The 17,042-nt window shown below is 39.0% G+C and overlaps 1 protein-coding gene across 1 annotated transcript in view; it reads right to left on the reverse strand.

Annotated features, from left to right (window-relative positions):
- The window catches only part of EIF3H (eukaryotic translation initiation factor 3 subunit H), an 85,514-nt gene that overhangs the window by 7,547 nt on the left and 60,925 nt on the right, over nucleotides 1–17,042 (reverse strand). The window contains exons 3-5 of the mRNA XM_080582036.1: nucleotides 9,205–9,372; nucleotides 7,620–7,719; nucleotides 6,082–6,231 (exon numbers count right to left, since the gene is read on the reverse strand). Coding sequence (XP_080438162.1) covers nucleotides 6,082–6,231; nucleotides 7,620–7,719; nucleotides 9,205–9,372 — 418 coding nt within the window. The remainder of the gene's footprint in view (nucleotides 1–6,081; nucleotides 6,232–7,619; nucleotides 7,720–9,204; nucleotides 9,373–17,042) is intronic.

A 17,042-nucleotide genomic window follows, 5' to 3' on the forward strand; every position in this document is an offset into this window, starting at 1 on the left:
ACAGCAGAATACTGAAACAGGGAGTTATTGTTAGACATTGCAGTAATATAGTGTTTGCTCTCATTGCCAGGGAAACAAAAAGCTAAAAACAGATAACTTAAACAGATGTGAACTGAGACATGAAGTGATAAGTATGCTCCAAATACAGGACAAGCTTTTTCCTCAGTTCTCATGTGCTTGATACGATACCCTTTTTCATTCCATCTCTTAAAGAATATATAAAAGGAAATAGAAAGTAATTTGTAAAAATCTCTACGTACAATGTTTAGGTAAGTTTTATTTAGCAGAAGTTTATTCTGGTGAGATTTAGAAGGTTAAATTGCATTGCTCCAGCCCATAAAAAACTCACCATACACACAGAGCCCAAAAGCTCTTTTAGGCATCTCCTTACCTTCCGCACCCCTATAGAAAATCTCAAAAAAAATCACACTACTCAGTACCTAAATGTCTCCTACACTTTAATGCAATAAAAACAAAAGCGCACATAACTGCTGCTTGCATAACCATAAAGACTCAACTTTCCTACAGGGCTCTGTGATAGTGAAAGGTAGACAACAGGTCTGCACGTGCATGTGACAAGTTGTTCTGACAGCACTGGTCATACAGAAACTGCATTTTCAATCGGTGCAATTCAGTCAGCTGATTTAGTGAGCCTATTCCATCAAATTTAAATTTAGATTAGCAAGAAGTGACCAATAACAGACCTGTAAAGCTAAACAGCAGGTGCTGAGAAAACGATGTCCGTGCTATATGTGTTTCAGGTGGGATCACCTACCCTTGGCCACCTATCAAACTTCCAGAAATTATCATTTGATACTTATCTGTGTGGTTTGGACGACATCAAAAATGAGAAAAAGGCACGCACAGATACAAATTGTCAAAGGGAAGTCTTGCTCTTGTAGGCAAAACAGGCTAGAAAACATGGCCTGCAAAGTAATTGTTGGTGCTGTGCACTTCTGTAACAGCCTTATACTTCACAGGGTATTACCCCTCACCAAAAAGGGCCTTGACACATGAATTATTTCCAATTCCTTATTGAAGGATTATCGAAGGTCATATAATTCTGAGGGTGGGAAGTAGAAACCTGTCAATGTACTACCCTAATCCCTATGTAACAGTCACAGTTCTCGTTATTCTGGCTGATGCGCACTGCATTTGGCAGTGTTATGGTCCAGCTCCCACGGAAGAAGAAAACATCACCTACATATTAACTAAACTCGCGTATCACTCACTGCATGAGTGCATCCTGTTAGGATACAGATCTGGCAAAAAGACCTGACTGTAAGCTTCCCTCTGCGTGCGGGAATGCTCATACCACCAGAGCCTCCCTTTATGGATGCATTTTAAAGAGAGCAAAGGTGCGGTTTGCTCTTGCCAGCAAAGCCAGTTTAAGAGGTTCCAGCATCAGCATCTTCCTGCCTCTCCCTCTCCCTTTGCCCAAGGATTACAGCACTCTCAGCTGTATGGATTCAGCTGTTTGCGTGGGCACACTTTAAACTGTTTCAGTGAAGTAGTCTACTGTAAATGCAAAAACACCCTCTGTTGGGGCTTCAAAAAAAGAGAGAGAGTGAGAGAGACCGAGGGAAAGGCTGGAAGGGAAGAAGAGTGGGAGCCTGACTTTTTCCACCAGACTATTCCACAAAGCTATTTGTGCAGCCAAACTCCAAAACAGATGAGGGAATAAAAATCTTTGAGGGTGGGAGGGATGTAGAGATGAAATGGGGGTAGTGGGGAGGAATGATGCAAGCAGCTGGGGGCTGGAACCTCAACTGGCTCCGCTTCTGTAGGATTCATAGCGTGGAGCTACACATGAAGCCCACATTTCCCTCAGCATCTTTAATCGAGAAAGGACTTCAGATGTACTTGCTGAAGGTCTGAAACATCCAGAACGCAGCCCTCAAGTCAAACACCAAAGCTTAAAAAATAGGCAGCAATTCCCATCGTTTTCAGCTTCCCATGTCCTGCTCATCAGTTTTAGCTTTCTCTACGCAGGGCCTGCGGGCCTCATAGTTTGCACTTTTGGAGAAGCCCACCTACCTGCACTGGCCCAGGAGGGAGAAGAGGCACACGGCCTCTGGTATCAGTAACCATGCTGGTCCATGGGCCTAATTTTGGACTACGGAAATACTGAAGCTGGAGGTATCCAAATAAAGATGACCCTGCAAAACCACCCACAGTCACCCTAAAATAAAGTAGGTGAGAGGGTCCATTTATTTTGCTTGCACCCTGGCTAAAGAAGACGAGAACAGGGAGCACCAAGAACATGCTGTGTCTGCTGCTCTCGTTTTCCTCTTTCCAGCAGTCGTGCTGAGGCTCCTCTCAGTCGCTGCTTTTTGGGAGAGGTGCCACCCTGCACAGCGTTTCTCCTCCTGGGAAGAGCTGCTTTGTGTGGATTAGAGAGGTACTGCTGGGGCAAAGCACATCTTTTTGATTAAATGTTTCTAAGGAACGTTCCCACCGCTTAGCAGAAGAACTTGTTTACATCTCGGCGCTTCAGCCTGAACGCAACCTGCGCTCTTTTTAAGAGGATTTTGTTTGAATGAGATATGTAAGTCAGGAGTCTCGAGCTCCATTCCCTTTTCTACTCCGACTTTGATGTGTGCCTTTGGGCAACACATTTACCCTCTCTGTGTCAGCTTCCCCCATCTGCAAATTAGAGATTTTCATAATTATCTTAATAATCCGTTAAGCACACTGAGATTTCTGAATAAGCAGTACAATGTATAAAGGTTAATATCGCTTTTGAAAGCCAAAGTAACCCTCCTTATTTCACTTTTGCAAAAATACTGCATCTGATGTTTGAGAAATCTATCTGCCAAGGAGATGTTACTGCAGTAAATGTTCAGCACATGTTTGCTTCTACTGACGCACACTATTAGAAAAATTGCTTGAGACAAATTGAGATATTATAGAACAACCCTATTATGAAGCTAGACCACAAAAAAGCTTTTTTTAATTTAAACTAGATCATCAATAGAATAGGGAAGAGATGGATGAGAATGGGAAAGTTGGTTGTAATTATTTCTCTGAAGATCTGGAACATTATCTGACAGGATTTTAATTCTTGAGTCTCTATCAAAAGACTGGCAGTACTCCAAGGTCTTCAAGACATTTTGGTCCTTAAGGGTAGCAGGAGGATAACAGTTTGAGCAAAAGGCCTTTACTTGCTATTACTTGCTAGCTGTATGCTATTCTGCCTTTAACTTCTCTCCCTAGAATATTCCAGTCAATTCACATTTCAGACGAGAAACACAGATTTATGCTTAAAAAGTAAACTACTACTACACAATTATCACAAATGTACTTCAAAAGGAAAAAGATATTAAGGTGCAGTCAAAGTACCTCAAATAGGTACAGCTTCAAACTCAGACAAGGTGGGTGGCTGAACACGTGAGAATCTTGATGAAACAAACACTCCAGAGGAGAATAACCATGGGTAAATAATTTCATTGCCAAAACCATTGCTTCAGAAGATTAAAAAAAGGTTCAAGGATGCTCCCAAAGGACCAAAAAAACCCACCGCAAACCCTAAAATAAAGTAGCCTTAAAGTTATTGCCAACTAAATCTACAGCGGCAGCAAAGTTCAGTGGGGAAGACCCGTACCAACATTAAAAAAAAAAAGTTGATATCTGAGATGTTTCAGCCACAGCTATCTAAAGACAAAAATAAGGAAATACAAAATGAAAATAAGAACTCCAGAACAGCAGCGGTTTGAACTCCCCTACTTCAGGCAATATATTCTTTGATAGAGAAATCTTGGTAATTGAATTCAAGTAAAAACGAGTTAAATATTTAGGCAGGCAGTGTAAATCACCCTAACAAGAGTAAATGAGCATTAAAATGTTTCTAATTTGCCAGTTGAGTCATACCAATTTAAGATATCACTGAAGGTAACCTGCGTGGTAACTAAAACCAGCTATAAGGAATTTAAAAAAAAAAAAAAAGCACATACAATAGCCTCCAAACAAACCCACTGGTGTAATTCCCAAAGCTTTAGCCTGCTTCAAATCAAACTAAGCACCTTAAGCTCCTCCAATAGACCAGGTGAGCAAGAAAGGAATGCTGCCAGGAGAGTCAGTTCAAGAGACGTAATTCTGAAAACCGACGAATTTGTTGAGCTCCCCGTTATTAGGAAGTTCTAGACTTCAGCAAGCTGAAGAAATTACTGTCAGTATACGGGATAGTAACTGTGTAAATTCAGAGAAGCACAATGAACTGAAAAGGCACTTTCAACCAGGTTTATCAATAATCCATTTCCACGTGTGTCACTGTCAACAACAGTGTTGCGCTGGTCTAAGAAAACACCTATTGAAAAGAAACTTCGATTCAGTAAGAAAAAGCTCTCCTTTTTTCCGTGTTGAGAAGGATTCCTAAGCACAAATGATGGAGAGCTCCCTTTTTCTCTTGGGCTCATGTTTTTCTCTCTCTCATCTCTGCTGAGAGGATCAACACAAAAGCCTGTCTTCTACCTGGCTACAACTCCAACACTGTCATTCCAGAAAGAAAAGTAATCTGTACGGTTACTATCTTCTGACTTGAGTCAGGGTAGCAGTACAGCACAGCTCTACAAAAGATAAGCCGATGAAAAACTTCACCTGTGGTTTGTGATCTGTTCAAACTCGTTTCCATTTCCAGAATTGTGCTATGTGACTAGTAGCAGCCTGTGTTAGGACCCAGGTCGCTGGGAATCCCAACCCTTTTCCATTTCCTTTCCTGTTCCCAACAGGAACAAACCCCCAGAAGCAAACACGTCCAACACTGTCTTATCGTCTGGACACCTGGTGCATGCTCAGCATCGTCCTCCTTTTGACAGTAAAGTGGTAGATAGACCCTACTCGTCTCCCACATCTAGCACCCACCCTCTCCTCAAATGGCAAAAGCTTTGTGATCTTTGACAAAGCAAAGAGCCTGATAAAGTCTGGAAGTTGGGCAGCTTGGATATCTCAGCAAAAATACTTTTCCAATCAATTAATTCCAAGGTGCAAAGACACAATAACTGTACTGAACAGAATTTTTAATTAAATATCCTTTGTGACATTAGTAAATTCCCAGGCAGAGTTCAACCTTAGATCTGTTCTCTTGCCCAAGTTCTCTGAGAATCAGACACCTCAACACGTGCACGTAAGCTCTGGAAAAGGAAAGAGAGCGGAAGGCTGCTGCCTGAGTTAGCAGTATATAGGCTGCTAGTGATACCAAACCATTAACAACAGCCTCACGTGGTGAGGTTGCTCGTGTTCAGCTAATCTGGTTGGCAGAGTCAAGAGAGGAGATCAGAACCTTGACAGATAATATCTCAAGGTAAAAAGTGTTATGCTCCGAAAACATACTAGTGAATAAACCCAGTTTCTATGCAACAAGATACTGCATCATTTTGTGCATCGCGTTATTTTTATCAGCCCAATAATAACCAAATTAACAATACTGCATCACGTAAGATTTAAGTACCACCAAATTTCTGATCGTACTGCTAGAGGCCACGCCTACCTTGTTACCACAAATAGACTTTCAGAACAAAGTGTTACAGGAACAGGGTTATTCTTAGATAAAGTTATAAGAAGACCATTCTAAAAACCCTTAATTTCTGACACTATGAATGCTGGTCGTCATAAAAATCAATCTGAGCATGTTTGCCAGTTTTTCAGACAGATGATTTTTTTTAAGTGCATCCTGCAAACTAAAGTAGGACAAATGTGATATTTTTTTTTATTAAAATCATATACAGGATTACCTAAGAAATACTTCATAAATTAAAGAATATTTAACAGATTTATTTGCCTTAATTTTCTGAATGCTGGTATTTTCTTGAAGTGAAGAAATATATACTACTGAGAGAAATACACAATTCAAGCAGTACAGGTAAATACAGATTGCAGACTGATTTTAGTCCTTGAATTTAATGCTATAGTTTTACCACGCAGCTTTTCCTTCAGCAAAAACATACGAAGGGTAAAGTCTTAACCCCATTAAAGTCAATGCAAAGCTTCCATGGACTGTAATGAGACTGGGATTTCACCCAAGGTGTTAAACTGTGGTTTGGGAAAGCGAATAAAAATACATCCATTATTGTAACAAGTACTTACCTGCTAGCCAGACTGAGCAATTCATGTCTATCGGCTACTGCGGATTTCTTTTCCAGTTCCCACAACATCACATTGATCAGGTATGAATTCTTAATTACAATGGGCACTTCTTCAAACATGTTTTCATAAGCAATATTTGCTTTTTTCAAGCTGTGAAACAAGTTAAAAATATTTATTAAAATAACCAGTAACTGCCTTGCTCATTTTGTTGAACTGTTGCTCCAGCTACATTAAATAGGCAATTTTGTTAAAACTCCCAATTTTCAGGGTTCCATAATCAAGCAAGAGTCTAGTCTTTTGGTAAGAGAAGATTTGCATGGCAAAACCTCACGTTTACAAAGACTAGGAAAAGCTGCTCTAGCAAAAATTCTCAGAAGTCAAGCAGCTGCTTTGCTCGCTAATACATTACTTACATGAAAAAGCCTCCAGCAAAAGACTGCACTGACAGGATTAACTCTGCCCCTTCCAAAATGCTTTTTTGATTTCCCTACCATCAGGGTTTCTTAAACAGAAGTGAACAGTTAGTTACCACATGACACTGAAATAGCTTTAAAGTTGTAACTACTACGATGTAAAACATTCTCCCCAATACCTAAATAATTAAGAATTTTACTGATCAAAATCAGATTGACAGAATAGTATGTTTTGGAACAATTAAATTCTATGATGGATATTAAAACATAACTTTGCAGAGTATTTTTTTTTTAAATACACATAAAATATTTTGATTCTTTTACAATAAAGTAGATACTGACAACCTTCCATACAATCTGGAAATAAAGGCATGATATATAAGTTTCTAAGCAAATATATCCTTAACTTCCGTGTATGCATAGGGAATTTTGAAACAAAAACATTTGCCCCCTTTTTTTCTTGACTAAGCACCAGATTTGTTTGTTCATTATGCAAATGTTATCTTTAGACATAGAACAATGAAATGATTTAGTTTCTCCTCAACAAATACAGTTTAACAAGTGCTTGGGCTTTTGCTGTTGAACACCAAGCTGTTTGGGGAAAAAGAAGGCAACTCAGTGCTACCTCTACTACAAGCAACTACTCTTTTGAAACAGAATAATTATCCTACTTTTATTCCAGAAGATTGTGTCCACGTGGGGGAGTTAATTTGGAATAAATATAGAAGACCAGCTATTCTGGAATACCTGTTCAATTTTCGTTCTGGAAAAAAAGAGCTCAAAGACAGACTAGCTACTTTATTTCCCTTATTCTTCCCCCCTCCCCAATATTTTTTTGACTCTGTTCCCATACACAGCTACCTTCACCGTGTTCCTTACAGCTGGCCCACTGGCCATCTCCAAAATCAGTCCAAGTTCCCCCACTTCTGCCTTTATTTAAACGCCCAAAGATAGACCTTGTTCCTTCTTGGCACACTGTATCACTACACATAATCTATCCGGTTTCCCCAGCACACGCTATTACACGAGATTTTTAAAATACAGTATTTTATCACCCCACGTACCTTCCTGCCTACCAAATAATCCAGGTAAAACTATGAGAAAACATTCTTTTCAATTACTTACGCTTCTGGAGAGAAGTCTTTTTCCTTGCAAACTTCCATCAGCTTGGGAGTCAGCCTATACGCCTTTAGTGACAAAGACCCTTGGGCAGTCTTAATAGGATCTGTAATCAAAAATGGAGGAAGATTATTATAAACCCCAGACTGCTTTTTATTTCAGTATATGAATGACAAACAGGAGGCAAAAAAATCTAAATCTTATTTTAAAATTCAGACAACACAATGGAGACCATAGCCAAAGTAAGTGTATTGTACTGAAATGTAAAATACAGCTGAACTATATAAAATGAGGCTAATTAATAAACATAACTTGGTGAACACAGAGGGATATAGACCCATTCTACTCGTGACATTATTCCCCCATTAATGGTCTAATTCACATTTTCTTTTTCCTTCATGTGAACTATCTACATAACTCATGAAAGAGCTACCTCATTTAAATAAATATTTTTCCCTCTAGTTATTATTATGCAGTAAATCAAAATATTCGTTAAGCAACATTTTATAAAAAAAATATTTTAGATTTGCAATAAGCCGATTCAGATCAAGTTGCCCCGGTGCTTCACGCACAACAATGTAACCGGTATATAAAACGATTAATTTTGCCTTGACACACTATACGGAACTTAGGGGGAAATTTTCTAAACAAACTGTTACATTCCTAGGACAAAGAAGCTTAACACTTGCTGCATGATAATGGCTGAAGCATGCCAACATTAGAATAAAAGCTGTGTTAACATTCATGTTGTCTGAAACTTAACACAGTAAAACTTTTAGCAATCGGTGATAAAATGAAAACCAAAATAGACTGAAACAAGTGGAAAATTCATCAAGGTCTGATGATGCAATGTTTCCAGCCAATATAAGTATACTTTAACAACTTGTTCTTTACTGTAATCCAATTGTTAACATACTGAAACAATTTTGGGGCAGCTCATAAGATTGATCGTATTCATTAGTATTTTTTCTGACAGATACTCAGGACGTTACATTTACTTCTCAGCTGGAAACTATATGCAAGTCTGCCAGATATGGCAAACTGTGAGTGTTTGGGGAGGGGGAAGGCTATAAAGCTGTTAAATTGCCTACGGTTCTGATACAGCACAGAACATCTGGTCTGGAGAGCTTGAGGAAACACCATTAAATAGGCAGAAAAGAAAAAAATCTTTGTGCTAAGAAACAGTCCAGGTTTTGTATGCTTCTGTCAGAGGTATAAAAAAACTTGGCAATTCGTGTCATGATTGGTCAGTCACGTACAGAGCCAGACACGCTAGCAATCGGGGTTTGTTAGACATCTGGTCGAGTTCCACCAGCCCCTCCGACGAGGGAGGGGAGATGAAGGAATAAAAATGAAGCAGCTACTCCAGCATTCCAAAACGTACACATCAGGGCTCTGATAGCAAGAAAAATAAACAGAAAGAAGGAAACCCTGTCTAGACTTAGCTGCTGCTGAGGCTGCCGTAGACACAGGGTTGGTATTTACTTGAAAAGGCCTGCCAGGCTACTCTTACAGGCAAAAGACAGAATACAAAAATAGTAGTAATAATATTAAGAGGGGAAAAGAATAATAAAGGAAACCTCATACTAACCGTAAATGAGAACTACAGACTCCTCAATTGCGTGCTGGTAACTGAACTGGGAGTCCAGGAGGGCACGGGTGACAAAAGAGCCATAGTACGTGGACTGGTACCAGCCGACGTGAAGATGATCAATGTTTACGTGGCGAAGGCTTCGCATCATTTCCATCTGGTATTGAACTAGATTAAACAGAAAGCATGTTTGAAAAGTAAACTTACACAACCCGTACTATTTCTAGAGAGAGTTTAATATTAAATGACTGAACCGTATTTTTTTCTTTTTCATTGTTGCAACTGCATAGAAGTTTGTTTATTCACTACTGGACTATCTGCAGGAGAATCCAGAGCTTCCTCAGAGAGTAAGACTAGCCTAAGTAAGCAGACTTTTTCTTTTTTCAGCTGGACTTAATTGCTAACATGATCAACAAACTGTTACGTGTCATTTACAGTGTCTATTACCTTGCTCATTCATAAAAAAAATTCAGATACTGGGTTTCACTAAGCAGTAGCAATCTACCATTTTGTAAAAAAAAAAAAAAAAAAAAAAAAACATGAGTTAAGTTATAATACTGTCAGGAATTAGATAATTTTTAGAATCAAAAGGAAAATTGTTTAATGTATATAAGAAATAAGAGAGAACTCACTTGAGTCTTCACCATAACTGAGAACTACATTTTCAGTATTGTAGTTTGGGGCACCAGCTATAGTTGTCAGAGAGTTTTGATTCCATTTGTTCTTAAGTTCTTAACACTGTTTCTTCTTTTTATACACACACACAGTATACAAACCATACACATTTTAAACAGTAGAGAAAATTTGTTGATTTTTACACCAATAGCTGTAATATTTTATTGTACCGATGAATAAAATTCTGTTTCTATCACATGCCTCGTTAAAACAGATTGCCTTGATGGAAGAGCATTCTACGAAGCAACGCTTAAGATGATCCTAACAAGCAGATCCACACACCTTATCACTTACCAGACCTTTCAGACAGACACTGTGCCTGCTGACTATACATAAGGGAGCAGATTTCAGTGTGCCCATGCTCACAGCCAACTCCTACGAAATCAGATGCAATACTACACAATCCTGCTGCAAATTCACAAATATAAAACCAACTCGATCCCGTGCATTTATTTTTGTTATTTTTTTCCCATGGCTTCTCCTTGCACAGATGAAAATATGATATTCATTATAAAAGAGAGCAACAACTTAATTAGAGGACAGAACGTGCTAAGTGTTCAGACCCCACTTCATATCATAACCAGCAGAAAAAACAATTATATTCTTTAAAGATATAAAGAGATTTTTCAAGAATGGACAAACATTTTCCAAACTATCATAGAAAATACAAACTAAATTCTGCAGCCTGCTAGCCCTTTCACATCTCCATATCTTGTTAATTGTATTTTTAAAGTAATCTACATACATTTACATGATCACTTCCAGACTTTTTCCATCAGCATATGTTGGTGCTTGCATTCTATTTCATAATCTTTTAGCATACATGACTTACAATTTGTGTTTCACCCAGGACACCAACGATAATCTAGCATCCCAAACTAACACACAAACCCATCCAGGCTACAGTCTGAAACCCCGCGTGCTGCATGCAGGGAAAAGGCCTGCACCTCTTGGCTGTCACCAAACCAAGGCAGATGTAAGGATGCCACTACACTCCTCTGGACAGACAGCTAAGTAGTCTGAACTGATGAAAACAGCTATTCTGATGTCAGTATGAAAACCTTCCCCCTTGCCAGACTGAAATAAAATACATTTTAATCCCCCTTTCATCGCACAGCTTCCAGAAATACTAGCCACTTCCACGAATCCTCCTTACTCAGCAGCCTGTGCTGCTTCAGCAGGTAGTACCTCAAGACATTTCCCACTTTTCTCACAAAAGCAAAACCAAGATCCAGCTTGTCAGAGCATCCCAGTCCTTAAATTTACGTTTTATTGTTTCCTCTTTTGCGTGTGCATCAGGGGTGGGGGTATTAAGTCTCTCCCTTTTAAAAATAAAACTTATTAAACACAAACTTTGCCCAGAACTATAAGATTACTGCAGGAACCATGACTTTGAATAGAAAAAGCATGATATATTTAATAAATGTGGAAAATTCAGATAGAATAGGCTTCTTTGGTTAAAAAATGTTTTTTAAAGTTTCATCTGTGTAAAAAGCAAGTAAGACTTGCTTTTGACATTACTTGCTAGGACATGCTAAGACATGAAATTATGGTTAAATGCTTTCCAGCTAGATGAAATCATGAAAAGGAAAAAAAAAATAGGTATGGATTTTCAAAAGCAGTTGGGAGAGAGAAAACCTTTTTTGAGAATTAAATTAAGTGTGGATTTTTAGACAGCTGAGTTATACTGCTCCTGGCAGTGGAGATTCTCTTGCAATTGAGGACACTAAGTACAGGTAGCCACACGGTGATGGAAAAAAGATATTTTACCTACAGATTCCTGTGAAATCATATGGTCGACCCATTCAGATAATTTCTCCCTTAAGAGATCTTAAGGAGATGCTGAAGACAGGGAACACCCTAAGAAAACATCCAAAACTTTAAAAACCTGAATGAGGCATATCATACTCTTAAAAGCATTCACTGAGAGGTAACCTGTAATTAACTTCCAGGGCAACTTCTTTTCTAAACGCAGTATAACCAGCAGCGTGTGACTGAACACAAGTTTGAGATATCACGTAGAAGAAAAAGGACTCGCTGAAAACCATCCAGATTCAAGTCAGCAATTTCTCCTCCGAAGACTGTTAGCAGTTAGATGATAATGAAGGCAATAGCGGAAAAATCTCAAAGAACCAATAAAGCATCAATAGCTAACATCTCTGCCTTGGGAAAACAACTGCAGAAATTAAAACATGATGCAGTCCCCACCAGAGAGAAATGGAAACTCTTTTAACCAAACATATATATTTTATAACACGTATTAGCTGCTAGATAGCTCCAACAAGCTGCCAACTTGCACAAATGGGTAACAGCCCCCAAGTTGCTTTTGTTGTTATCATCGCCACCTTTTCTTTACATTTTTTGCCCAATCTACAAAACATCATCTTTCTACCTACAAGTTAAGCCCAGCTTAGGCAAGAGCTTTTTTCCTATGTGGTCCCCATTCTGCTAGAACTGGAGAAAGTCAGGCACTTCACCAAGGAGTTCACTGGTTCAAAGCCCAGGATTTGGAAACGTGGGTACGCTCCTCCTTCCTTAGCCACGCTGCAAAGGTGCCGCCAAGACTGAGAACACCCAGAACTTACGTGAGCACGGAAAAGGGCTGGGGAATAGTCAATCAGACTAGAAGACTGTTTTCGTTTAAACAGTGAAACCTGTATTTTAAGGAAACTATCTGTTCTGATGAGGCAAGCTATCAGGCACGTTTGCACTTTTCTGTGCTTCCCACATTGAGAACAGGAATACCGTAATACAGGACCCCACGTTCATCTCCTGAGCACCTGCAAGGGTGGGTTTTTTTCAACAGAATTGTTTTGTTTTGTTTTGTTTTTTTTTAATGATAACAAAAAAGTATTCTTCCTCTAAAATTGCCTTCTTTTTTTTTTGCATATTTGCAAACAAATTTAACAGGTAGGCAGAAGGGAAGGAGAAAAATCAATGCAGCTAGTAAGCATTATTATAATTTATCTACAGCTGGAAAAGAAAGCACAAAACTGTACAGAATAGGTGCTTTACTTGAATCTGACTGCTACTTGTGTGAATTTGTACTAACGAAATCCCTTAACTGAACACAGAAACAGAAGAGACTATTGAAGTAGTTTAGTGGGTATTTTTTTTCCCTGATTTATACTAAGTTTTAACAAACCTGTTGTACAAGATTAAAGAAAATATTAAAATAACATCAACACTTTCTCCTTTTCCAAAAAATTCTGGCAACATTAGAAACTACCTAGGTTTTAACACAGAAGAGGTATATCCCCTATGTTAACAATAAGAAAATAACATACCCAAATTTATATAATAGAACAGAGACGAGGCCAAGAACTGAACACTGATGTGTTCATCAGTGATGTGGTGACCCATTTAACACTGGGGACAACTCAGCCATATTGCTTAAACACCTTAAAACATCCTCAGTCAATAATTTCACTGTCTGAAAACCTAAGTTCAGAATAGGCCAAATCAACTGAGATACTGAAAAAAAAAAACAGTCGATGTGGTGATTTTAAAATACAAACAAATTAAGGCATTGGAGTTCACAAACAATTGGCAAATTCACATCCTGCTTGAAGTAACAGCTTATTTCTAAAACTCTTCCAAAACAAGCGTTCTTGTAGCAGCCTGACACATGATGCAAGTTTATTCAACACTCTAAAATTGTATTATTTTAATGTCTTTATAAACGAATTATTAAAATCCATATCTTAGGAAGTCACATAGCGATGTACAGGTTGCCAAAATTCAGTTCTGAAATAGGTATTGTTACTATCAACGAGATGCATTTCCAGCTGCCCATCTTCAGACTACTGGTAAAAACTAGATGTGCAGATCTGACCAATGCATCTGACGGCACCTTAGACGTGTAGGACCTCAATTTCCAAAACCTATTTTAAGTTGTTACATCTTAAGAAGTCTGGTTTGAAAGGTGGCAACCAAGATGTCTCCCCAGAAGAGAACTTCGTACCAGTACCATGGGCTGCGGACTGCTTTGGCATTGCTGCTCATCCAGCTCTCTGCAGCACCCACTGAACACCCGTGGCATTACGAAAGAAACTAAAAACCTCTACTGTTACCATAACTTCCAGGCTGGATTTCACACTTTTGGTGTCTGTCTTGACTCATATTCAGCAAATTGGTGCTTCAGCTAGAAATTCAAGCAGCAAAAGTTACATGTGTCTTCACGAGGGCACGTCAAGTGATTTCAAGTGATTTCAAGAACAATTTTGAGACCTTTCCCACACCTTTCACCCCCAAGGGCCCCCTCAAAGACTGCCCTGACTACCTGAGGATGAATACTATTTCCTCGCAGAACCTTGGGCACTCAAAAGACAGATACACTGAAGTCTCTCAAAAGACACAGTAACCAGCTTCTGCACCAACACTTCTCTGAATTTAACCAACACGGGCATGGCCAATTTTGGTTATTCTGGTCAAGCTATACTGACAACCAGCCAAAATATCCCTTTTGTAGCACCGCTTCTAACATGGCGAGTATTTTTCAGGCAATAATTTGTCTCTTTTGAAGTGCTACCATGTGGTAGCGAGCATTCTAAACAAGTGCTATACACTCCATGGTACTTTTTAGCAGCACAAAAAATTCTGTTTTTTCTATGCATATTAAGCTCTGCCAAACCACATGTATGCTTCAGACAGTATCTTCAATGACTAAAACAAGTTAGCAGATGCTAGTTCAAGGAACTAGCGTATGCATTTGAAAAGAAGGAAAATTGATTTATTTAATTTAATTAAGCGCAGAGAATTATGGAGACAACAGATTAATTCATTTCCCTCCACACATACAATCTCAATTAATTGTCTAAAAAACTAAGAATCACATGGACTGCCTCTATCGATAGCAACTCAAATTGTGAAAATACGAATATAAGCATCACAACAGCCAACTTATTCTGGTGAAAAAATAAAAAATAGGAGGGGTTGGCAAAGAGAAATAAGAAAACAAGAAAACGGTTAATTCCAGCGATGGCAATATTTCACCTGAAAAAGCCTTTAGATACCACTGAAACATATTTCTTAAGCTTAAGACTACAACACACATGTATGCATGTATTTGCAGATTTTTATCTATATCCAACCCCCAACTTTCTCCCAAGACAAATGCACAAGCTTAGTAACTCAACAATTCACCTATTCAGGGAGAAAAAAAAATTAAAAGTAAATATTGCCTTCCTCTATAATATTCATTTCCTCCTCTGAAATATCAAGTCGGTTACAAAACAGTACTCTATTTTATGCATTTTTGCTATAGCAGGCTGAAAGCACCTGATCTCCTCTAGACTTGGAAGCTAAGCAGACCAGGGCCTGTGAATAGCTGGATGGGAAAAAAATCACCTGAAAATAGGCAAAAGTCCAAGAGTCATAGTCAATCACAAGACCACAAAAACAAAAGTGAGTCAAAAGACTTGATTCAACTCCACTTCATTTGCTACATTCAGGGATTAAAGAAAGAAGGGCAGAATAAATTTGTCCAAAGTGAATTAAATTTTTCTTAAGGAATTGTTACATTTTAATAAGTTAGGAATTCTGGTGAAAAAACTGCATGCCCTTGGAAAAGCACAAATGTTTTAGTTTCTTTTTTTCTTCTATTTTAATAGAGACTATGGGATAAATTGAAACAAATCTGGAGCAATCACCTCCATTTATGACATTGACGCTGCTGCTGTATGAAGAGCAATCCCAGCTGTCTTCTATGAGTACATGATCATTTGCTAGTTTCTCAACACTTTTTAAGCCCGAAGACCTTCATTTTACGAGAAAGAAAGGGAGAGGAACAAAAGAGGGAAAACTAAATTAACTATTAATTGTGCAGGCTCAGCAAGCTCATTCATTTTTAATGCCGATCACAATTCAACCTTAGTTTTACCACAGCACTGAGCGATGTCAAATGAGAGCTGTGCAGAAAAAGTGTATGACAGCTAAAGGAGGTATCTTAACCTGTAGGTGAATGGCAACAAGGAACAGGAGCATGAAAATAAAACGTGTCTGGAGTGCTTCTAAGGGGAGACAGTCCCCCCGATGTAAGCACCTGCTTCTGGACCGCTGTTTATTACCGATGCAGACAGCAGTTGCCCACACACACTCTCCACCAGAATTGATGATGGGAGGCTTGGCAGTAACTGCACGTGCAGGGGCGGCTGTCCTGGAGCTCGGGACCACACCAAGAGAGGCAGTGATCGCCCAACCACTAGCTCGGTGCTCGACAGAGGCTGCTCCGAGACGTGGCCCAGCACAAGGTTGCGCTTCCTACCAGAGGAAGCAAGGCAGGAAGGGGCAGCTGCCAGTGGTGGGAATGAAGAAGGATACGGACAAGTTTCCAGAGGAAAGGAGTAAAACAAGGGAATGGGGAACATGGGGATGTGCGTGACAGGACAACGTAAAGCAGCAAATGGAAGCACACCACTTCCTGCACATGTGCTGGCACTCGCCCAGTGCTCACTGACAGCGAGCTCGGGGCTTCACTCTAAGCGCATAACCACCGAGTAAGGAGGCAATCAAACCAATCAAGCTATCGTGTAATTTTATTAAAACGTAAGTGAATGCTCAGATAAGCCGTTGGAAAAGCTAACTAAATCTTACTGACTGCACAACTCCCTACACAACTCAAGGTAAAGGAAACCTGTGCTGTTTCTAAACAAACACACCTGAACCTCAAGAAGAGCCTAGAAGAGATGGGCAGGACCATCAAGATGACTTCCAAAATTGTCTTTTGAAGTTTGCAACAGTATTCCAAAGGATAAAAGCATAAGAATAACTTCCAGAAATACTAAAACACTTGAGTCTTCTAAAAAACATTTTTTAATGCAGAAATCCATTCTAAACTAACATTTTGAAGTTAAAGTTGAAGTCAAGCAATACAAACGTCACTACTTTGTTAACAATGATCTTTAAGAAGGAATTGTCATGAGACAAATGGAACACATTGTGAATGTTTTCCACCATATATCTGGAGTAGTTTTCTTGACATTTATATAGAGAGCTACATCTTCACATACTGTACAAACACTCATCACTTAATCCTCAATCTCCTCCTATAAGGCAGGTAAACATTTTTGGTATCTAAAATTTCCATTTGGCTTACTACACTACTATTTTTGGCTGTTGGCTGGAGATGCATCTAGTCCAATATTGAAATCAATAAAAAAAAG

Source organism: Anser brachyrhynchus, assembly GCF_964034855.1.
Source record: "Anser brachyrhynchus genome assembly, chromosome: 2".
Classification (NCBI taxonomy): Eukaryota; Metazoa; Chordata; class Aves; order Anseriformes; family Anatidae; genus Anser; species Anser brachyrhynchus.